General features: G+C 41.9%; 1 protein-coding gene across 2 annotated transcripts in view; it reads right to left on the bottom strand.

The window, feature by feature from the left end:
- Positions 1-4,572, bottom strand: part of VAV3 (vav guanine nucleotide exchange factor 3) — a 164,861-nt gene extending 160,289 nt beyond the window's left edge. For both annotated transcript variants that reach the window (XM_065842557.2, XM_071810350.1), the window contains exon 1: positions 4,295-4,572. In XM_065842557.2, coding sequence (XP_065698629.1) covers positions 4,295-4,498 — 204 coding nt within the window. In that variant the 5' untranslated portion in view covers positions 4,499-4,572. The remainder of the gene's footprint in view (positions 1-4,294) is intronic.
- Between the last annotated feature and the right edge of the window lie 11,863 nt (positions 4,573-16,435).

Genomic DNA, 16,435 nt, shown 5'->3' with positions numbered 1-16,435 from the left:
GCCTGCAATAGTCCCTGCAGTAAGACCACTTTCACAACACCAACTCTCAAGTCTGATTCAGGCAGACTCCCCTATAGTTAAAGGCCAAAAGACATTATTTGATCCATCTTCCAAACCTCCTTTTCTGATGGCACATGCACTGCTTGAAAGTAACAACTAATGTTGTGAGCTCATGGGAGTTCAAACAGCAAAGTGTTTTTAGGCCTTCACACAAGAGCTGTTAATAGAGCCCAAACTCTCCTGTTCTGTTCAGTCACAGTGGAAAAAAATCCTCAACATGAGTGTCCCTGAACCCAAAAGTTTCAAATCTCATGCAAAGCCCATGTGTAATTTTTCACAGGGGACCTAGCACTGAGACACACCAGCTTCTCAGATAGGAGCCAGCATTCAGCTGGCAGCCTGGAGGCAAAAGTTTCACTGGCAAAGCATCACCACTTGTCCTTTATATACGAGAGGTTCGGGCAGGGGGTGAGGGGGAGCTTGTTTGGTTGTTTTCTTACTTATATATGTGAGGCTTACTTTCTGAAAAGCATAACTGACTGAATCAGCTTCTGTTCTTCAAAGGACAACTTCCACTGTCCAAATATAAATATTTTCATAAACATACAGAAATGCAGACGAAAACAGCACTCAAACATTTTCTAAACCCAAACATTTTGCCATCTAAAACCACTGAAACATTTCTCTTACACAGGCATCCTTATCTCCAAAAAAGGTAAGGGGGCTGAATCCACAGATTTAAAATGCATAAGACAGCCCATGAGAAGAGCTGTGACACAAGGTGCGTGGCTGGTGGTGGGACAAAGGCATGCAGTTCCCCATGCTAGCCAGCCCATAAAAGAGAATGTACCCACTGCCATTTGGTCAAGCACGTGTTTGTGTTGCAATGATGAGCATCACCAGTCTCAGTTTCTATTCCTGCCCCAAGAGCTGGCAACAGTCGGGTGCTGACAGAACAAAGCAACAGTGCTCCTGTTTGGCTGAACGAGGCTCCACCAAAGAGCAGCAGCTGAAGCAGCAGCATCAGTCACAATCCCTCTACACTTGTGATGTAACTTTTAAGGGGTTACCAAGGTCTACTGAGCAAATCTGATAAGCATCACTGACATATGATCTGCCACATTCATTCTGAAAAAACAAATATGTACTGAAGAGGAAGAGATGTGACTTTCTTGTGTCAGAGGCCTAACATCATCTACTCCTAGGTCTGCCTGAGGCACCATCTCTCGCTTTCCTGTTCTTTGGTGCTGCTGCATTTATAACTAGCCGCCAAGACATGAAAATTTGGTTCATAAAGAAAGGCCTGACAAACATCGATAGCAGTAAAAGGCAAGACTAAAACCACGCAGTCTGCCTTCCACAAGACCCATTTGTGAAGCCTTCATCTACCCTTCTCATTCTCTGTTTTCATTGCTCAAAAACTGCGCAGTAAGAATCCCCTGAGCCAGTTGAAGATTTTGCAGCAGAAAACAACATCAAAACAGGGAGTATGGGAGCTGCAGCTCAATTGTAGAAGATGACAGATAAGAGCCACATGAGGTTCAAACAGTTCAGCTGAGCAGTACAGACACAGCAGCATGTTCAGGCAGAATACACAGTCAGCGGCCAAGACAATTTCCATCCTAATGCCAACTCTGCTCTGGTACCCCATGCCTCAAATGGCTATAAATCACTACTCCACAATGAACAAGAGAGATAGCTATTGTTTCTATGAGACCACAAGATCCTATGATGCAGCAAATGTATTAATTTACTGACAAATATTATTCCAACAAAACTCAAAATGTAGGGCTCAACTTCAAGTAAATCTCACCAAATCAATAATCTTCAGGCCTGTGAGACTTCAGCATAAGTTACTGCTACATGCTCTTTACAGTCTCAGTAAGAAACTACAAGTAACTTGCAGAATTTCAACCTACTACACTTTTAATAACAGTTTCTGAAATTTGCACTGAGTGATCCTTTCCAGCAAGAAGTATCTCCTCCAAGAGGCTTTTCATTAAACCTCACACAACCTCACTAAGATAGCAAACTCTTAATCTCGCGGAAAGCAAAGTTAACGTTCCCAGTAAACGCTGCATAGTTATCCATTATAGGTTTTGATCCAACAACAGTTCATGTACGTCAGAAACACGCCACTAGAGAGAACGGTCTGCAGCACCATGAGTGCAGGATCCTCAGGGAAACAGCAGTGACATAGACAAGGAGGTAACTGTCACAGTTGTGAAACAATTCCAGTAGCTGCATTATAGATGTATAAAGCTCAAGTTCAAAATGTGCATTACAAACAATTGAAAATCTACAATTATAATCCACAGTTCAAACATACTTAGAGAAATAAATATTAATTTTTATTCCCAAACCTACTCTAAGAAAGAAGAAAGAAGAATTTTGATACTTATTCTTAGTAGAGAGAAGGAGACCACCATGGCTTTAATTTGTCAAAAATTATAAGTAATATTGGTCCAGACAAGCAACATTAATCTCTGATTGAAGTTGATTCAATGAGTTAGCTATCCAGAAAATACTGTGTAATATCATGAGGACACCTTTCCAGTTCATTAAATAAAAATGAAAGTCTGTTTCCATACTATTTATCCATTCAAAGCATGGCAAGAAACCATTTCCAACAGTTCATACACAAAGTATTTATAATTCTGCAAGCTAAAAACTGAAAAAAGTCAGTTTGGAAGCAAACCATCTAACTATAACGAAAATATAAACCAGGGTTCTGGTACAGTTTAGTAAGTCCTGAAAGTCTCACAGAGTTTGAACGGTACAAAACTTATCTGGATTTCTTCCATTTGGAGGAGCCCACCCTCACATCACTCAGATAAAGTGTTGCCTCTGCATATGCACTTCAAGCAGGCACTTGAGCTCTCAATTACTGGAGATAGCCTTTATACCATTGACATGCAGACTACGGTCTGGAAGTTTTTATTCTGACTAGCTGAAATATACCTGATGCTTTTTTCCCCGTTTTGCACTGCGGGTTTACAGAAAATGTCCACTTGGTGGTAAAACACAGCTGCTAAAAGAAGTGATTAAAAAGAAAAAAAATTAACTGGCTTTGTAAGTGGGGACAATGAACGTTCCCCTCAAAAGTGTAATTGACTAGCACTGCTTTTTGCCAGTGTCCTAAACCTGAATGGCAGTTTTGATTCCTATAAACCTAAAATAGAATGGTAACACTGAGAAACAGATACATTGTAACATTTCAATGTTTTAAAACACATGAAAGGTTCAGAAGTGTAATTTCCTTTCAGACATCATCTTCTTGGCTGCCAGTCTGTGGAGGCATAGGTGTGCGTGAAGCAGTGACAGGAAGTAATGTATATATAGAGCCTCTTCTTGTTGAATTATTCATATTATCTCGATATCAGAAACCAGCTTTATGAGGTGCAGTAACAAAACATCAGTCCCAACTAAAAAATGCATTTAAAAGGAGATTCAGTCGGAATTACAAATTATTATTTAACTAAAATACCAGTTTTAAAAGCTAAACATTAAAAGCTCTGACAAGAAAAAAAACACTAAAATACAGACAACCGGTTATCAAGAACGCGATTTCTCGTTACTAGTCGCTCTTTAACATTCCGCTTCATACGTCGCAAAAAGATGCCCAGGTCAGGTGACGAGTGTTTCCGTTGCTTATCTCGCCCAGTTCCCCACAGATCCCCGGCTCAGGCCCGCTCGGCTCCCCCGACATCCCATATCGCCCGAACCAGCACCCCGTCCCGGCTCCTTCCCGACCTCCCGGCCCCTTCGCACTCCCTCTCCCTCACGTACCTCGGAAAATCCAGAAAAACTGGAAGCAAGAAGTCAAATTGTATTATAAATTGCTCACACTAAATATTAGCGTACACAAAAACGTTAAACTGCCGACTCCGGGGCGGCTGGAGGAACTTCTCCTCAGCACAACCGCCTGCTCGCGGCGGGGCTCGCGCAGGCTCCCGCCCTCGCGCCCCAACCGCCTCGCGCTGCAGGCGCGGAGCCCCCTCGGAGCTCTTGGGAGCCGCCAGCCCGGGGCTGCTCTGCCGGGGTCGCAGCTCTCGCTCACCGCCCGGCAGGAGCGGGTCCGCCCTCCGCAGCGGCGGCGGGGACCTGCGCCGGGCGCGGAGGCTCCAGGCTGGAGACCGGCAGCGGCCGCGTTCAACTTCCCGCACCCCGCGGTTCCCGCTCCGCGCCGCCAGGAGCCGCAGGCGCGGCACGCAGAGACCCCGCGCGCGGCGCGAGGAGCGGAGCGGCCACCGGCGCGCGGGCAGCGAGGGGCGCGGCGGATCCGCGGTCGCACCTGGGACATCTGCGGGCGCAAGTTGATCTCCTTGAGGTTGATGGAGTGGCTGCGCAGGTTGTTGAGCAGCTGGCAGAGCAGGACGCCGTCGCGCAGCGTCTGCGCCAGGTCGAAGACCTGGGCCGTGTCCCAGGTCACCCGGTGGTTAGGCGGCAGCACCTTGCAGCTGATCAGCCACTGCCCGCACTGCTTCCATGGCTCCATCCCCGACACCGCGCCGCGATGCTGCGGCCGCGGCGGACCCTGCTGCGCCCTCCTGCCGCCGCCACCGCGGCCGGCTCGGCCCGCCCCGCGCCACCCCCGTATCCGTGCCCGCCCCGGGAGGCGGGCCCCGCCCGCCCCCCGCATCCTGCCTGCGCGCCGGCCTGCGGCACCGCGTCCGTGTCGCGGATCCGCGGGCAGCTCGGGGCCGCCTGGGCTGAGGGGCGACCGCGGGGCACGGCCCCGCCGCCCTCCCCGGACGGTGCTCATCGCGCTTGCTCTTGCAGCGTACCTGGGGTGGCAAAAACAAAGCACCTGCGGCGTACAAGACTCGGCTGTAACAAAATGGCACAATGTTTTATTCGGGTTAGTTTCCAGTCTTTTATCTGTTCACTAAGAAAACAGCTAAATGCTCAGTAGAGATCAAAGCAGAAAGCTGTCCGGCATTATGGAAGATGCTCTCACAGCTATTTCTAGAAAAGATAAAGAACATACCATTGTTTTCCTCTTTGTTCTACCTTAAAGTATTTTGCACTAAATGACTTGAAATACTGAAAAAAAAAAAATGTTATAGCTTCCAACATGCATACAGGCAGCTTCAGTTTTTCTTTTTAACATACATACATGTGTGATTTTAAATTACTAAAGGTGACAAACTCCAACAATAGATAATACAAACACCAGAGTTCACAATATCTTCTGCATCGCAAAAGCTATTATTTCCTTTGGATTTCTGAAGCACAACTGTTTCTATCCTCTACTACAGTGGTTAATAAAATAAAACATAAAAAAATTTAAAAATTAAAAACCACAGACACAAACATCACCACACATAGAAAATGCTTTTAAAGTAAAATTAATGCGTAATTCATGGGGGGAGAGAACCCATAATCCAGGGTGAGAAAGCCTCCTAACAGTAACAAAATTAACATGACTATTAAAGATGCCCCACAACTATCCCTGGTTTTCACATCTCCTCTGTTGAAAGCACTTAACTGCTTTTTGAGATCAGAATAATCCCACAAATGGTTTTGGTAATTTCTGAAAGAATTAATACAGAAGTTCTGGGAATTTACTGTAAAAACATGCAAGTGATTTGCATGTTTCAGTAAGCTTAAAATGCTACTTCACTTTTTAATTTTTTTAAACAGGTGATATGACGGCTACGTCAGGCATTTTCCTGAGCAGACAGTGGTATTAACTGTGGATCATGAGTGCAGGGCTGCAGAACATGCCACAGGACAGCTCACTACTTTGCATTGCAATCAGCCAAAAATAAAAACATGGCCCTCAGAAAAGAAGGATGCAGCTTCATCATCTGTAACACCTGTGCCATCACCCAGCAGATGATGAGATGAGATGAGATAGGTGTGACTTACTACATAATTAGATGCAGAAATGTTGCTCAAGGACACCTGGGAACAGCATTTGGTTCTATTCCTAGAGATGCAAAAAGTCTCAAGCAGCCAGCTTGCTTTTCAGACCTCTGCTTGTGTTAGCTGGGCTCGCAAATTAAAGAGGCTTCCAGCTCTGACCACGTACACAGGGAGGTCACAAAACTGCTTTGCATAGGCCTGGTCTGTCAGAGGTGAAACACATTTTAAGAGAATACAAGCTCCAATTAGCAGTAAGTGGGTTTGTGTGAATAAAAAAAGGGATCCTAGTTTCAAAGGATTGGTGGCAGTGCAGCTGAGCTTCAGTTCTTCAAAATGACTCTTACTTGGGAGAGCACCACCTTATGTTGAGTGGCCACAGCAATGCATCCTTCTCAGCGCTCAGCAGGTCCCTCCTGCTCCGTGTCTACCGTGCCAGGTAGCACAACCCACACAGCTCCCATTTCTCAGGAGAGACGCAAATTCTCTATTTAACTACCTCAGCCCAAACACTTGGTCATCGGTAACAGGTCTCTCTGCCTTCTCAGGACAACACTTTGAATGCTTTATGCCTGAGCAGCCTTTTCCTCCCCTCCCTCCCAACATAAACACACTATTTAAAAAAAAAAAAAAAAATCAGACTGCCTCCACCCAGGCAGAATTAGAAATAATTTAATTCCTAATTTAAATCAAAAGGGATGGAAATTAATAGCCTGCCCTATGATCATTTGGATAACATCCATCAAAATGAACATCAGAGCAGTTTGACCATGAATACAGTAAAAGAGTCTTGTAGTAACATAGTTTTAATCTGTGGCAAGTTAAATGTGAACTGATAAGAATTCAGTTGCACCCACAAGCTATCCACCCTCAGACTGAAAACAACCATAACACAGAAGCAGATGCAGAAGGCAGGAGGGAAAACACCACCACACTGATAAAAGAAACAAAAGCATTTGCACTATGTTATTCACATTGCCCCTTCAGCTGCCTCCAGCCAGGAACAGTGGTACAACACCCTCAAAGCAACATCACCTGTTGGGATGCCTTTGAAGAGGCATTGTAAACAAGCACTGTTCTGATTCATAAACAGAAAAAAAAGAGAACTTCAGGCTAGTTCCTCAGATGGATCTAATCTTTTTACATGGTTTAACAGGAGCAATCCTAAACTCCTTAATCCAAACTTTACATCCAAAGAAAATGTATCCTTCAGAAGTGGTGGCTGGAATTCTAAATATCTTAAAAACCTACACTGCAGTTTTCAATTATTTATAAGTCATAGGCTGTTACGCTGCAATATAAGAACTAAACTTCATCCAAAACACTTGGGTTTGTTCCTTTACTGAATCTCATGTAACCAACTGGGTGACATTCCTCAAAATGGAGAATAATTCACATATGCACATCAATTCCAGAAACTTAGCTCTCTATAGAGAGTTACATGGTTGAGAGGAGGGAAGGGGCAAATGAATTCATAGCTGAAATTCATGGTCAGCACAGCCTTGCTAGAGCAGCAGGCTCCCTGCTACTGAGGTGCAGAAATACCTCCACAAGCACCTTCCTCCTCTCTTCCAGTACTCTGCACAACCTTGTTCACCTACATTGTCCACAGTCATTTATTGGAAGGGGTTCAATTTTCCTCTTAATGCTAAGTTTTTTTGTGTTCAAGAGCTACTTTTACATCGACTTATTTTTTGCTATTAATAGATTAAAAACACACACCAAACACCCTATAGCTCAAATATCAAGTACTTTTAATAAACCAGCTGCTGAAGACATACTGGAAGTTTGAGCTATTTCCATCCTATTCTCCTCATACTCCAAGATTTGCTTATAGATCCTCTGGATTCAAAGAGGGAATGGTTTAAAAATCACCCCAGTTCATCTCCTCCAGTTTCGCTGGCACAGACTGATATTCATGAACCTGACAGGTAGATCTCAGTTCAGATTGCTCAAAAGGTTCAATGTATGTCACATACTTCTTTTCTTATTGCATCATTAAGCCATTTGCTGAAGCAGCTTTATCTTTGGATTTTTTTTAATAAAGAAAACAGTAAAATGTTGGACATACATTCCCACTTTCAAAATACTGCAAAGCAGCAACATAAATACAAAGAAATAAATGTCTATCAAAAGAACAGCAAGTCTGAAAGAGAGTTGTTCACCAAAAGTCACCCAAAAATAGCTTTTGCATGTTTTTTCTCTCTTTCCAGGAGACAACTGTCTTCTAACTGGAGACATCACCATAAACTTGTTTTCTTTTACCCTGTGTCGCATCCTATGAAGGTGGCAACTTTCCAACTCTCTTCTTGTTGCTTTAGTTCAAAAAAGAATCTCAAATGTTTTATAAGGGCACATTTGTAAGCTTTCTGAAATAATTATTTCCCACTGTCACCACACTTGCTGTGTTTAAATTACTTATATTGCTCAGGTTGAGGAAAATAAACAAATAAAATTAAAAATAAATAAACCCATAAAAGCACACACAGTCCCTCTTTTCCAATTACTGTTACAGATGTAATAGTGCCCACGAGCCCTAGACACAGACCTCTTAAGTGCGAGGTGTCACAGAAGCATAACCCAGCAGTAAGTCTCTTCCCAGAGAGCATCACCCCTCACTTCCTTTTCCTACTTATTCACTGATGGGTTCATCAGTTCTGGCGCTTGAAGTTTTCCTGCCTTCTGAAGGTTGCTCTCATGAGCATATTTGAAAGCCACAGGGAGCAAGTGGTGCAAGCCCAAGGGAAGAGCTGCCCTCATTCCTGGGTGCCAGGGCTTGTGAATTGGCTGAACCAGCCCTGAGCTCGTGCTCAGTGAGCCTCAATTAGACCCACTTCGTTATACCAATAGGAAAATTCAGTTACACTTAGTCTGCAAGCAAGTGGGAACATGCTGTTTTGTGTCTCAGCTATTCGTAACTTCCTCCTGTTTGGAAATGCACCAGGCTACCATGGCTCCTGGCCAGAAGGCTCCCTCAAGCCACTCTCTTTTCAGCTGGATGGGAAGAACAGGGAGGTGGCCGGACTCCAGCTTTTTTTAAGTAGCCTGCTTGCAGTAAATGAGGGTAAGATTGCTGACCAGAATTCTTCAGTTATTTCTGTCTGTCACTGAAAAAGAATATCAACAGAGATCAAGATCTCCCAGATGCATCTGGCTGTATTCTATAGCTATAGGCTCCAGTTTCAGAATTACTTCAGGAACTTTGCAGCAGAAAGTGAAAAAGCAGTGCTACTTCTAATCAATTGCTACTTGTTTTTGTAGTGTTATTGTGAAAAAAAAAATACTGCAGATCAGACAGACTTTTAAAAAACAAACCTTCTAAAATTTCAATCCTATCTGAATTTCAGAAAAGGATTCTATTTCTACTTTGAAAAACTATTTCAAGTTTTCATAGAAAGAATCATAGACAAGAGTCCTGAACTCTAGATGAAGCACTGAAAACAAAATAAAAATTTAAGAAGTAAAATAATAAACCAGGAGGATGCACAGAATAGAGTGGAACAGGACTTTGTATTGAATTTATTTTTCAATAGACCTGAAAGAAGCAGACAGACAGCATGATATATAAATGTATAGATAATTAAAAACTGAGAAGAATTCTAAATGCTAACAGACCACCAGAACACCAAGATACTGGTTTTAGTATAAAATTGCCTGAATACATAATATGTATTTGAACGTCTGAGAAGCCTATTCAGTGATGCTGCAAGTGAAGATCCATCTAGACCAGTCAATGTTAAAGCAACTGGACTGCCTAGTTCTAATAACCACCTATCAAACAATCATCCTAAGCCAATATTTTCAACTCTTACCTCCCCTGCCAAAAACCTCCTTTTCATTTAAGTCAACACTTAAAAAACTAAAATAGGATATTTGCTTTACAGAAGCCCAAGTTTCAGCTTTGCAAAAATTATTCCTACAAAAGGAGTAAAGTGATGATGTGCCACCTGTTTGTGCTGAACAAAATGGGAAGCAAGACTCAGCCAGTCAGCCTCTCACCTCCTGCCAGCGGGCAGCATGGCATTTATGATAAGGAAAACATTTGAGGCCAGAAAAAATAAAGGAGATTGTCATGTACTACTTTAAATATTTTAATCAAATAATTAAAACCACTGTTTTTTTAAGAATCCAAGCAACCTGAAACAGTAAATAAAATCATAGCTTTCCTCATGCCTTAGTAGGTCCTGTTAAATTTGCTTTGACATTTTTCAACACCTCTAAGCAATATACCTGTTTCTTACCCGTTTTGTCTCCATTTCTTAGCTTTCATAGGTAGTTTTCAACAGTCTGATGACGATTTTTAACTATATCACAGAATAGGGTTAGAAGAGAGCTGAAGCTCCCCTCTTCTCCCAAGACAGAAGGAAAGGAGATTTCGACAAAAATAGTTTTTGTGGTCTCAGCTGACAAGAAAGATTTTTTTTATTAAAAGTCAAAGTGCATATAAGCGAGATGTGAATTGGAAAAACTAGAAATTGGCACAAGTAAGCCCTAAACAAAGAAAAGCTGTTTTTATGTTTTCCTAGTGTATTTGAGACCCAGAACCAATAATCCAGAAATACTTTCCTGCATTATTGGAAGAAGAGATAAATTACTGAAAATGCGACGCTTGCAGGAAACATTGTACCATAGAAGGTCTGAATGTATGGAAATCCAGGGAAGAATTAAAAAAACCCCACACACTTCACATTAAAATTTTAAGAAACCCCTCCACTCTCCCTGAAGTTTGGAAAATTTAAAAAGTGCCATGCATGAAAGATCTACTCGAACAGGGAAAGAATATCTGAAGTAATGTTTATAACTCCATTATTAACAGAATATTTATTTCAAAATTAATAATAATTTCATACCCTAAAGGCAAAACTTAGTATCAGTTTTTAGTCTTATGCTGTGTTAACTGTTACAGTAAATAGGACAGTCACATACAATCTCTGAGACACTGTTCCAGTTTTCCACTTACAATGTTAGATCTCTTCCTACATATTAAACTAAGTTTGGTAAATAAAAGTTTCTTTTTATGCTTACAAGTCAAAAATATTAATGATTTTTAATAACAAAACATTCAAATTTATTTTTAGGGTAGTCAGCAGGGAAAATATTTCTAAACACTTCAGCAGGCAGTGCAGCCTCATCTCTAATGTTACCCATACTTGTCTCTTCTCAAGAATAATGAATATAAATATTTCAGAACATTCTGCTACCTCCTTTTTTTAGCCTTTCATAGGCAAGTGTACTTGGATATTGCTTGGCTAATGAGGCTGGGCCAGCACTAGACTGCAGATCAGCAGAAGCTATAGAGTTGGGATTGAATATGTAGCAGCAGCAGCGACAACAGCACTGGATTAGAGCCTGAAAGTAATAGGGGCCATGAACCCTTGTCTTTGGCTCAGAAAAATAAGCCATCACAAGCAAAGGCCACAGCTTTCAGAACTGTCTTGTGAATGTTGTGTACTTCCATTTCTGCAGGCTCAGTTTTAGAGTTAGTGTGAGATCCCACTCTCCTGCAGGCCAAGAACATCTCTCTCATTCTGAAAGAAACCAGATATCACCCCAAACCTTTCATTTTAATGCCTAGGATCCCCACTTCAGTTGAAGTCAGTAGTATCTGTGACATCTAGTAACCTAGGTTATAAAGTTGTGTATCCAAATTAGAGACCCTATTAAAAGAATCTCTAGTAGCACCTTAAATCATATCACAGATCACTGACAAGCAAGAAAACAACAGACAGAAATTATTTTCTATCTCAAGACATCAAGTCCCACCCACCATGCTGATATCAAAACTTCCTCAATCCTGGTTGAGAAATATTACTCTTGACATAAAACTATGCAGGTGAAATGATGATTTAGAAATGAAAACATTTAGATTCAGATCTACCATATAATGTCAGAAATGAAATACGGTGGGCATCTGCCAATTTAAGGCATTTGAGATTTACCCATCCCATCAAAGTAGGAAGCACCACACACGAGTGGTATGACCTGTATGAGCTGCCCTTCTGCATGCAGTGGTGGAAAACTGGCTTTGTAATACCTGAATAAACACAAAGAGCTGCACAACAAAGCTTCTCAGTGGTTCATTTAAAGGTATGTTTCGCCTTAAAAGACAATAAAACTGCTAAGATAACATTCATGGAGAAGACAGAACTTGCTTTAGTAGGAAGGTGCATTTACAGTTTAGGTTTATGTTCAGCTGAGATTAGAGGAGTCCGTGTGGCAAACCCAAGTTGTAAAACTACTTTACCCTCTTACCTTTTTTCTTACAACACCATACTAGGACTAAGATAGGAGTGAAGGTCCATTACTGGCTGCATAAATTCCAACAGTTACCTCTGGCTTATCCGTAAACCTGTATCGTGCTCTGTGGGCCACCATCTCACCTACAGGAGAGTGCAGGATTGCGAAAGAACAGCTCACTGAAGACATCAAAACTGGCCTCTGGCATTCAATAGTAAAGAAATCATACCCACTGACAGGATGCAGGTTATTTTGAAAGCATGGGGACAATATAAACACAACTTGCCTTAAAGAGCTCGCCAAGATAATACAAACTTCAGCCCAGTAAGATTGCTGTAAGCCAAAGATGTGACCACCCAAAGACAGAACCATAACAGATCTTTCTACTAAAAAGTTGATTTAGTAGACAAAAACGAGAAAAAAAATGCACTGTCCAAGTATTGCTTAACCTACCTCCCATTTTTGTTCTTCCATGTTTCCTGCGATCAGACCTTCTTGCATAACAATTTGTACACAAGGTTCAACCAAAAAAATTAAATTAAACCACCTGTGTACCATACTACAGCGCTTCCCTCATACTGTGTAGAAGACCACCTTACAAAACAGCCTGAGAATGCAAATACTCTAGGCACAATTTTAATGGCAACAAATGCTTAGAATAGCTATCAAAAAGTTTCACATCCAATTAGATAAACTGATGCAAACTATTTTTTAAAGGAGTAAAAACACACTAGTAACAGAAAGACACAAGCATGACCAGCACAAATCCATGCCCAGCAAAGCCAGTCTGTCAGCGTGAACTACAGCAGAATCTGAGGCTGCAACCACAAACAAGGTATTTTCACTCACTACAAGGGAGAGTCATTCCTACTAATTCCCTTCTCAAATAGCTACAGTTATATATATATTGCCTCTTTCACTGGATTTACAAGTAGGATGTACGAAAGAACACAGGCTGAATTACAGGGTTTGATTTGTTGGCTTTTACTTCCCTTTTTCCCAGGGAGGTACCAAAGGACGGACCAGGCCTGGGCAGGAGCCAGGCAAAGATCTGGCAGCAGAGAAGCTGAGCTGGGATCCGAGTCCTGGAGCAGGAGCCAAGTCTGAACAGGCAGGAATTCTAGCACAGGCTGACCACCAAAAAGCCCCCGAGGAGATGCAGAGCAAAGCAGCAGCCAGCCCCACAAGCCGATCTTTAGTCTCCTGGGAGACTAATGGTGGGCAGGTGGCCCAGCCAGAGCTTAACTGCTCAGGAAGCCCCAACAGCCAGTTGTGCTAAACCAAACCTCCTCAAACAGGATTCACATGGGCTTACAAATGTCCCTGTTGAGTGTCTGAGTGAATTCAGCTTAGGTTAAACTTGTCTGAAGCCTGTTCTTGGAGTGTTTTGGGCTGCAGAAGATGTTGAAATACTGCAAACAAAAGCAAGGCATGTATATAGAGAGAGAGGTAGACATCACTGATCTCACACAAAGTTATTAGTTGCTCTAATGAAGGTGAATGGCAAGTCTTTACAAATTCATCTGCCCTGCTGGTTTATCAACATCATCTTCATATGGAAATAAGGGGTTTTTTTTCTTTTTTATTTAAAATACTTTTTGTGTTATAAATGCAGTTATACAAGGATTTGTACTGATGCAGTACTGATGCCACTACACTGATAATCCGTGCCTTTTTACTTCACCAGCTGTGACACTCCCTTCTGCAGCAAGAGACAGCAGAAATAAGGACAGCAATCACTCAGGAGCTGTTGTTTGCAAGTGGTGCATATGCTAAGAGTCTGCCATGAATCTGAAAAGACAGAAGCATGTTTCAACCACCTGGGTGGTGAAATGGGCTGCTATAGCTCAGCTGATAAGGTGCTGTTCAGCTGCTGCTAAGCTGGCTAAACATTGCCTTGCATGACAATTTCTAATTATGAGATCCCAACCCATAGCCCAGAAACGCAGCTGGGTGTCCAAGGGTGAGAGAGAGAATTTACAAATTCACTAATCTAAAAAGGAAAGGATACAAAATTAATGGACATGTATAATTACATGCTTACAGTGTCATCTTCCTCTGCAATTAAAAATTAAATATTTTCAATAGTATGACCAGTCTACCACCATTTTCTCCATAATTAGGGTTTGAAAAATGTTGAGTTGTATAGATCTAAGTGAACAAATTCTTTTTCTGGGCAGGAACAACATTGGAAATATTTGGTGTGGCTTTTCACCCCTTCTTTAAGAGGTCTCCTTTGCCATTCCTGGGTCAAAGCCCTGCGGCACGGCCTGCAGCCGCACCAAGAGATGGCTCCTGCTCACCCACACTGTGTCAGCTCCTGGTCACCAGCACAAGCCTTTAGCAAAAGAGTTTAGCAGATGTCAGCCTCCAGTTGTGTGAGATTATATTCTAAAGACAGTCTTGTCCTTGCCTTGGCTGCATGCTGTGCGATGCTATTGGGAGTGATGAAGGCTTAGCTGGCTTGCAGAGCCAAACTGGCCTTTTGGATGTCACATTTCTCAGCAGTGAACACTCAAAAAATGCAGGACTGGAGAGGCTGGTAGTCCTCTGCTGCAACAGTCACCATCCAAGGGGCTCAAATTTCTGTTTAATTTACAATTAACTAGACTTTTATAATATTTCTTGGCATATAAAAGGTGCCTGATTAAATTTATGTCGAAATTTCAGTGCCCTTGAAAGCAAGTGTCTGAATTTTCTTCCCATTTTGAGGATAAACTGCTCATGGAGTTTAGCATAAATCTCAGTTACCCCTCAGCAACCTCATCCAGCACATGTGGTTTTTGTAGGGGTTTGGTTTGGGTTTTTTTTCCTAAGATGGGGTTGGGAAGCCTGGGGGGAACACCCAGAAAAACTCATTTAAGTGACATGTTCAAAGCCAGGCAGTTGGGTGGCTGGCTGCCCAGCCATGTAATTAACATCATGTTCAGGGCCCACTGCTAATGATCCCCTGTATGCATTAAGGGCACTTCTAGATATTGAGATAAATGCATCCCTGGTGAAAAGTGCTAATTTCAATACAGTTATACTAGGCATGAATTTGAGTCACTACGTCCTTTTAAAATGAGCCAACTGGGATTAGTTACAGCAATGCAGTTAAGCTCAGATAAAACACTTAGCAAGATCAAGGCCACTGCTGGATCACAATTGCAACTGAGGAAAATAAATTTATTAACCAGCTGCTAATCGAATATATTAAAATGAATAGCAATTATCAGTATTAACTATTTGTAACAGCACGCTCATGCTTGGACCTCAGATACCTTAAACAATCTGGAAGCTCAGCATAATGATTACTCTGAAAGTGGGGAGAACCCATGTTGATAATGGTTGTTATGAGACACTACGGTTTTAAGCAGATGGTAAAAAGTGTCAGTCTGAGGCAAAATATAGATCTCCCTGCTGTTGAATAATTAATGAAAAACTCCTTTCCCATTATAGCCACTGTAACTCTGTGACTGAATAGCCTCCATTTAATAAGCCTCATGCATATGAGCTCAAGTCACCTCTTACAATCAGATTCCTTTTCCAGGGCTGATTTCTGTTGTGCTTTCTCCCTCTCCTGATCCTTTTTCATAGGACAAATTCTGTTGTGCCTAATCAAGCAGAACTTCCAGTTAAAGCAATCAAGGTAGTTTGATTTGGCAGTACAGCCATTATTAGAGAAATCCTGACCCCACTGAAGTCAAACAGAGCCTTGACATTGACTTCAGCCACGCAGACATGCCATATCCTGAGTTGTTCTTTTTAATTGGATTATACCCTTCTGCTGGTTTACACCAAGACAAATGGGAGTTTTCTCACAAATAATTTTCTTTTTAAGTGTTGGAATACATCATTGGAAATGTTCCAATACACCTGAACTAAAAAACTAAATCATGCTACCAGTTCGAATTTCAGGAATATTATTCTAATATTTAGATTTTCTTATCATGCCAATAGCTGCTGTGAGCCAGATCCTGCCTGAAATTAAATCTTAAATCTTCTCTCGGAGATTGCATGGTAGCAGATTTCTTTGCATAATACTCACAGCTTGCCTTCAAATATATGCTGCATAAATAGCTCAGGGAAAGGAAACAAACTCAAAGTCACACTTGTAAATTATTTGATCATGCTATTCAGTGTTTGCCAAATTCCCTGATCTTTCTACAGAAAAAAAGAGGTTTCCTAATGCCCTACAATCACAGCAAATTCCTTCCAGAGAAATCCCAAAGCTGACAATCTGCATTCCCTTGCAAGGCACAGCCAGGCGAACAAAAGACATCTGATACCGGTGATTCTGAACAATGCCAGCGCAGAACACATAGCCATTCACATTCTCAGGGAAATA

The sequence above is a fragment of the Patagioenas fasciata genome, chromosome 6, assembly GCF_037038585.1.
Source record: "Patagioenas fasciata isolate bPatFas1 chromosome 6, bPatFas1.hap1, whole genome shotgun sequence".
Classification (NCBI taxonomy): Eukaryota; Metazoa; Chordata; class Aves; order Columbiformes; family Columbidae; genus Patagioenas; species Patagioenas fasciata.
This window is presented reverse-complemented; position numbering and strand designations above follow the sequence as displayed.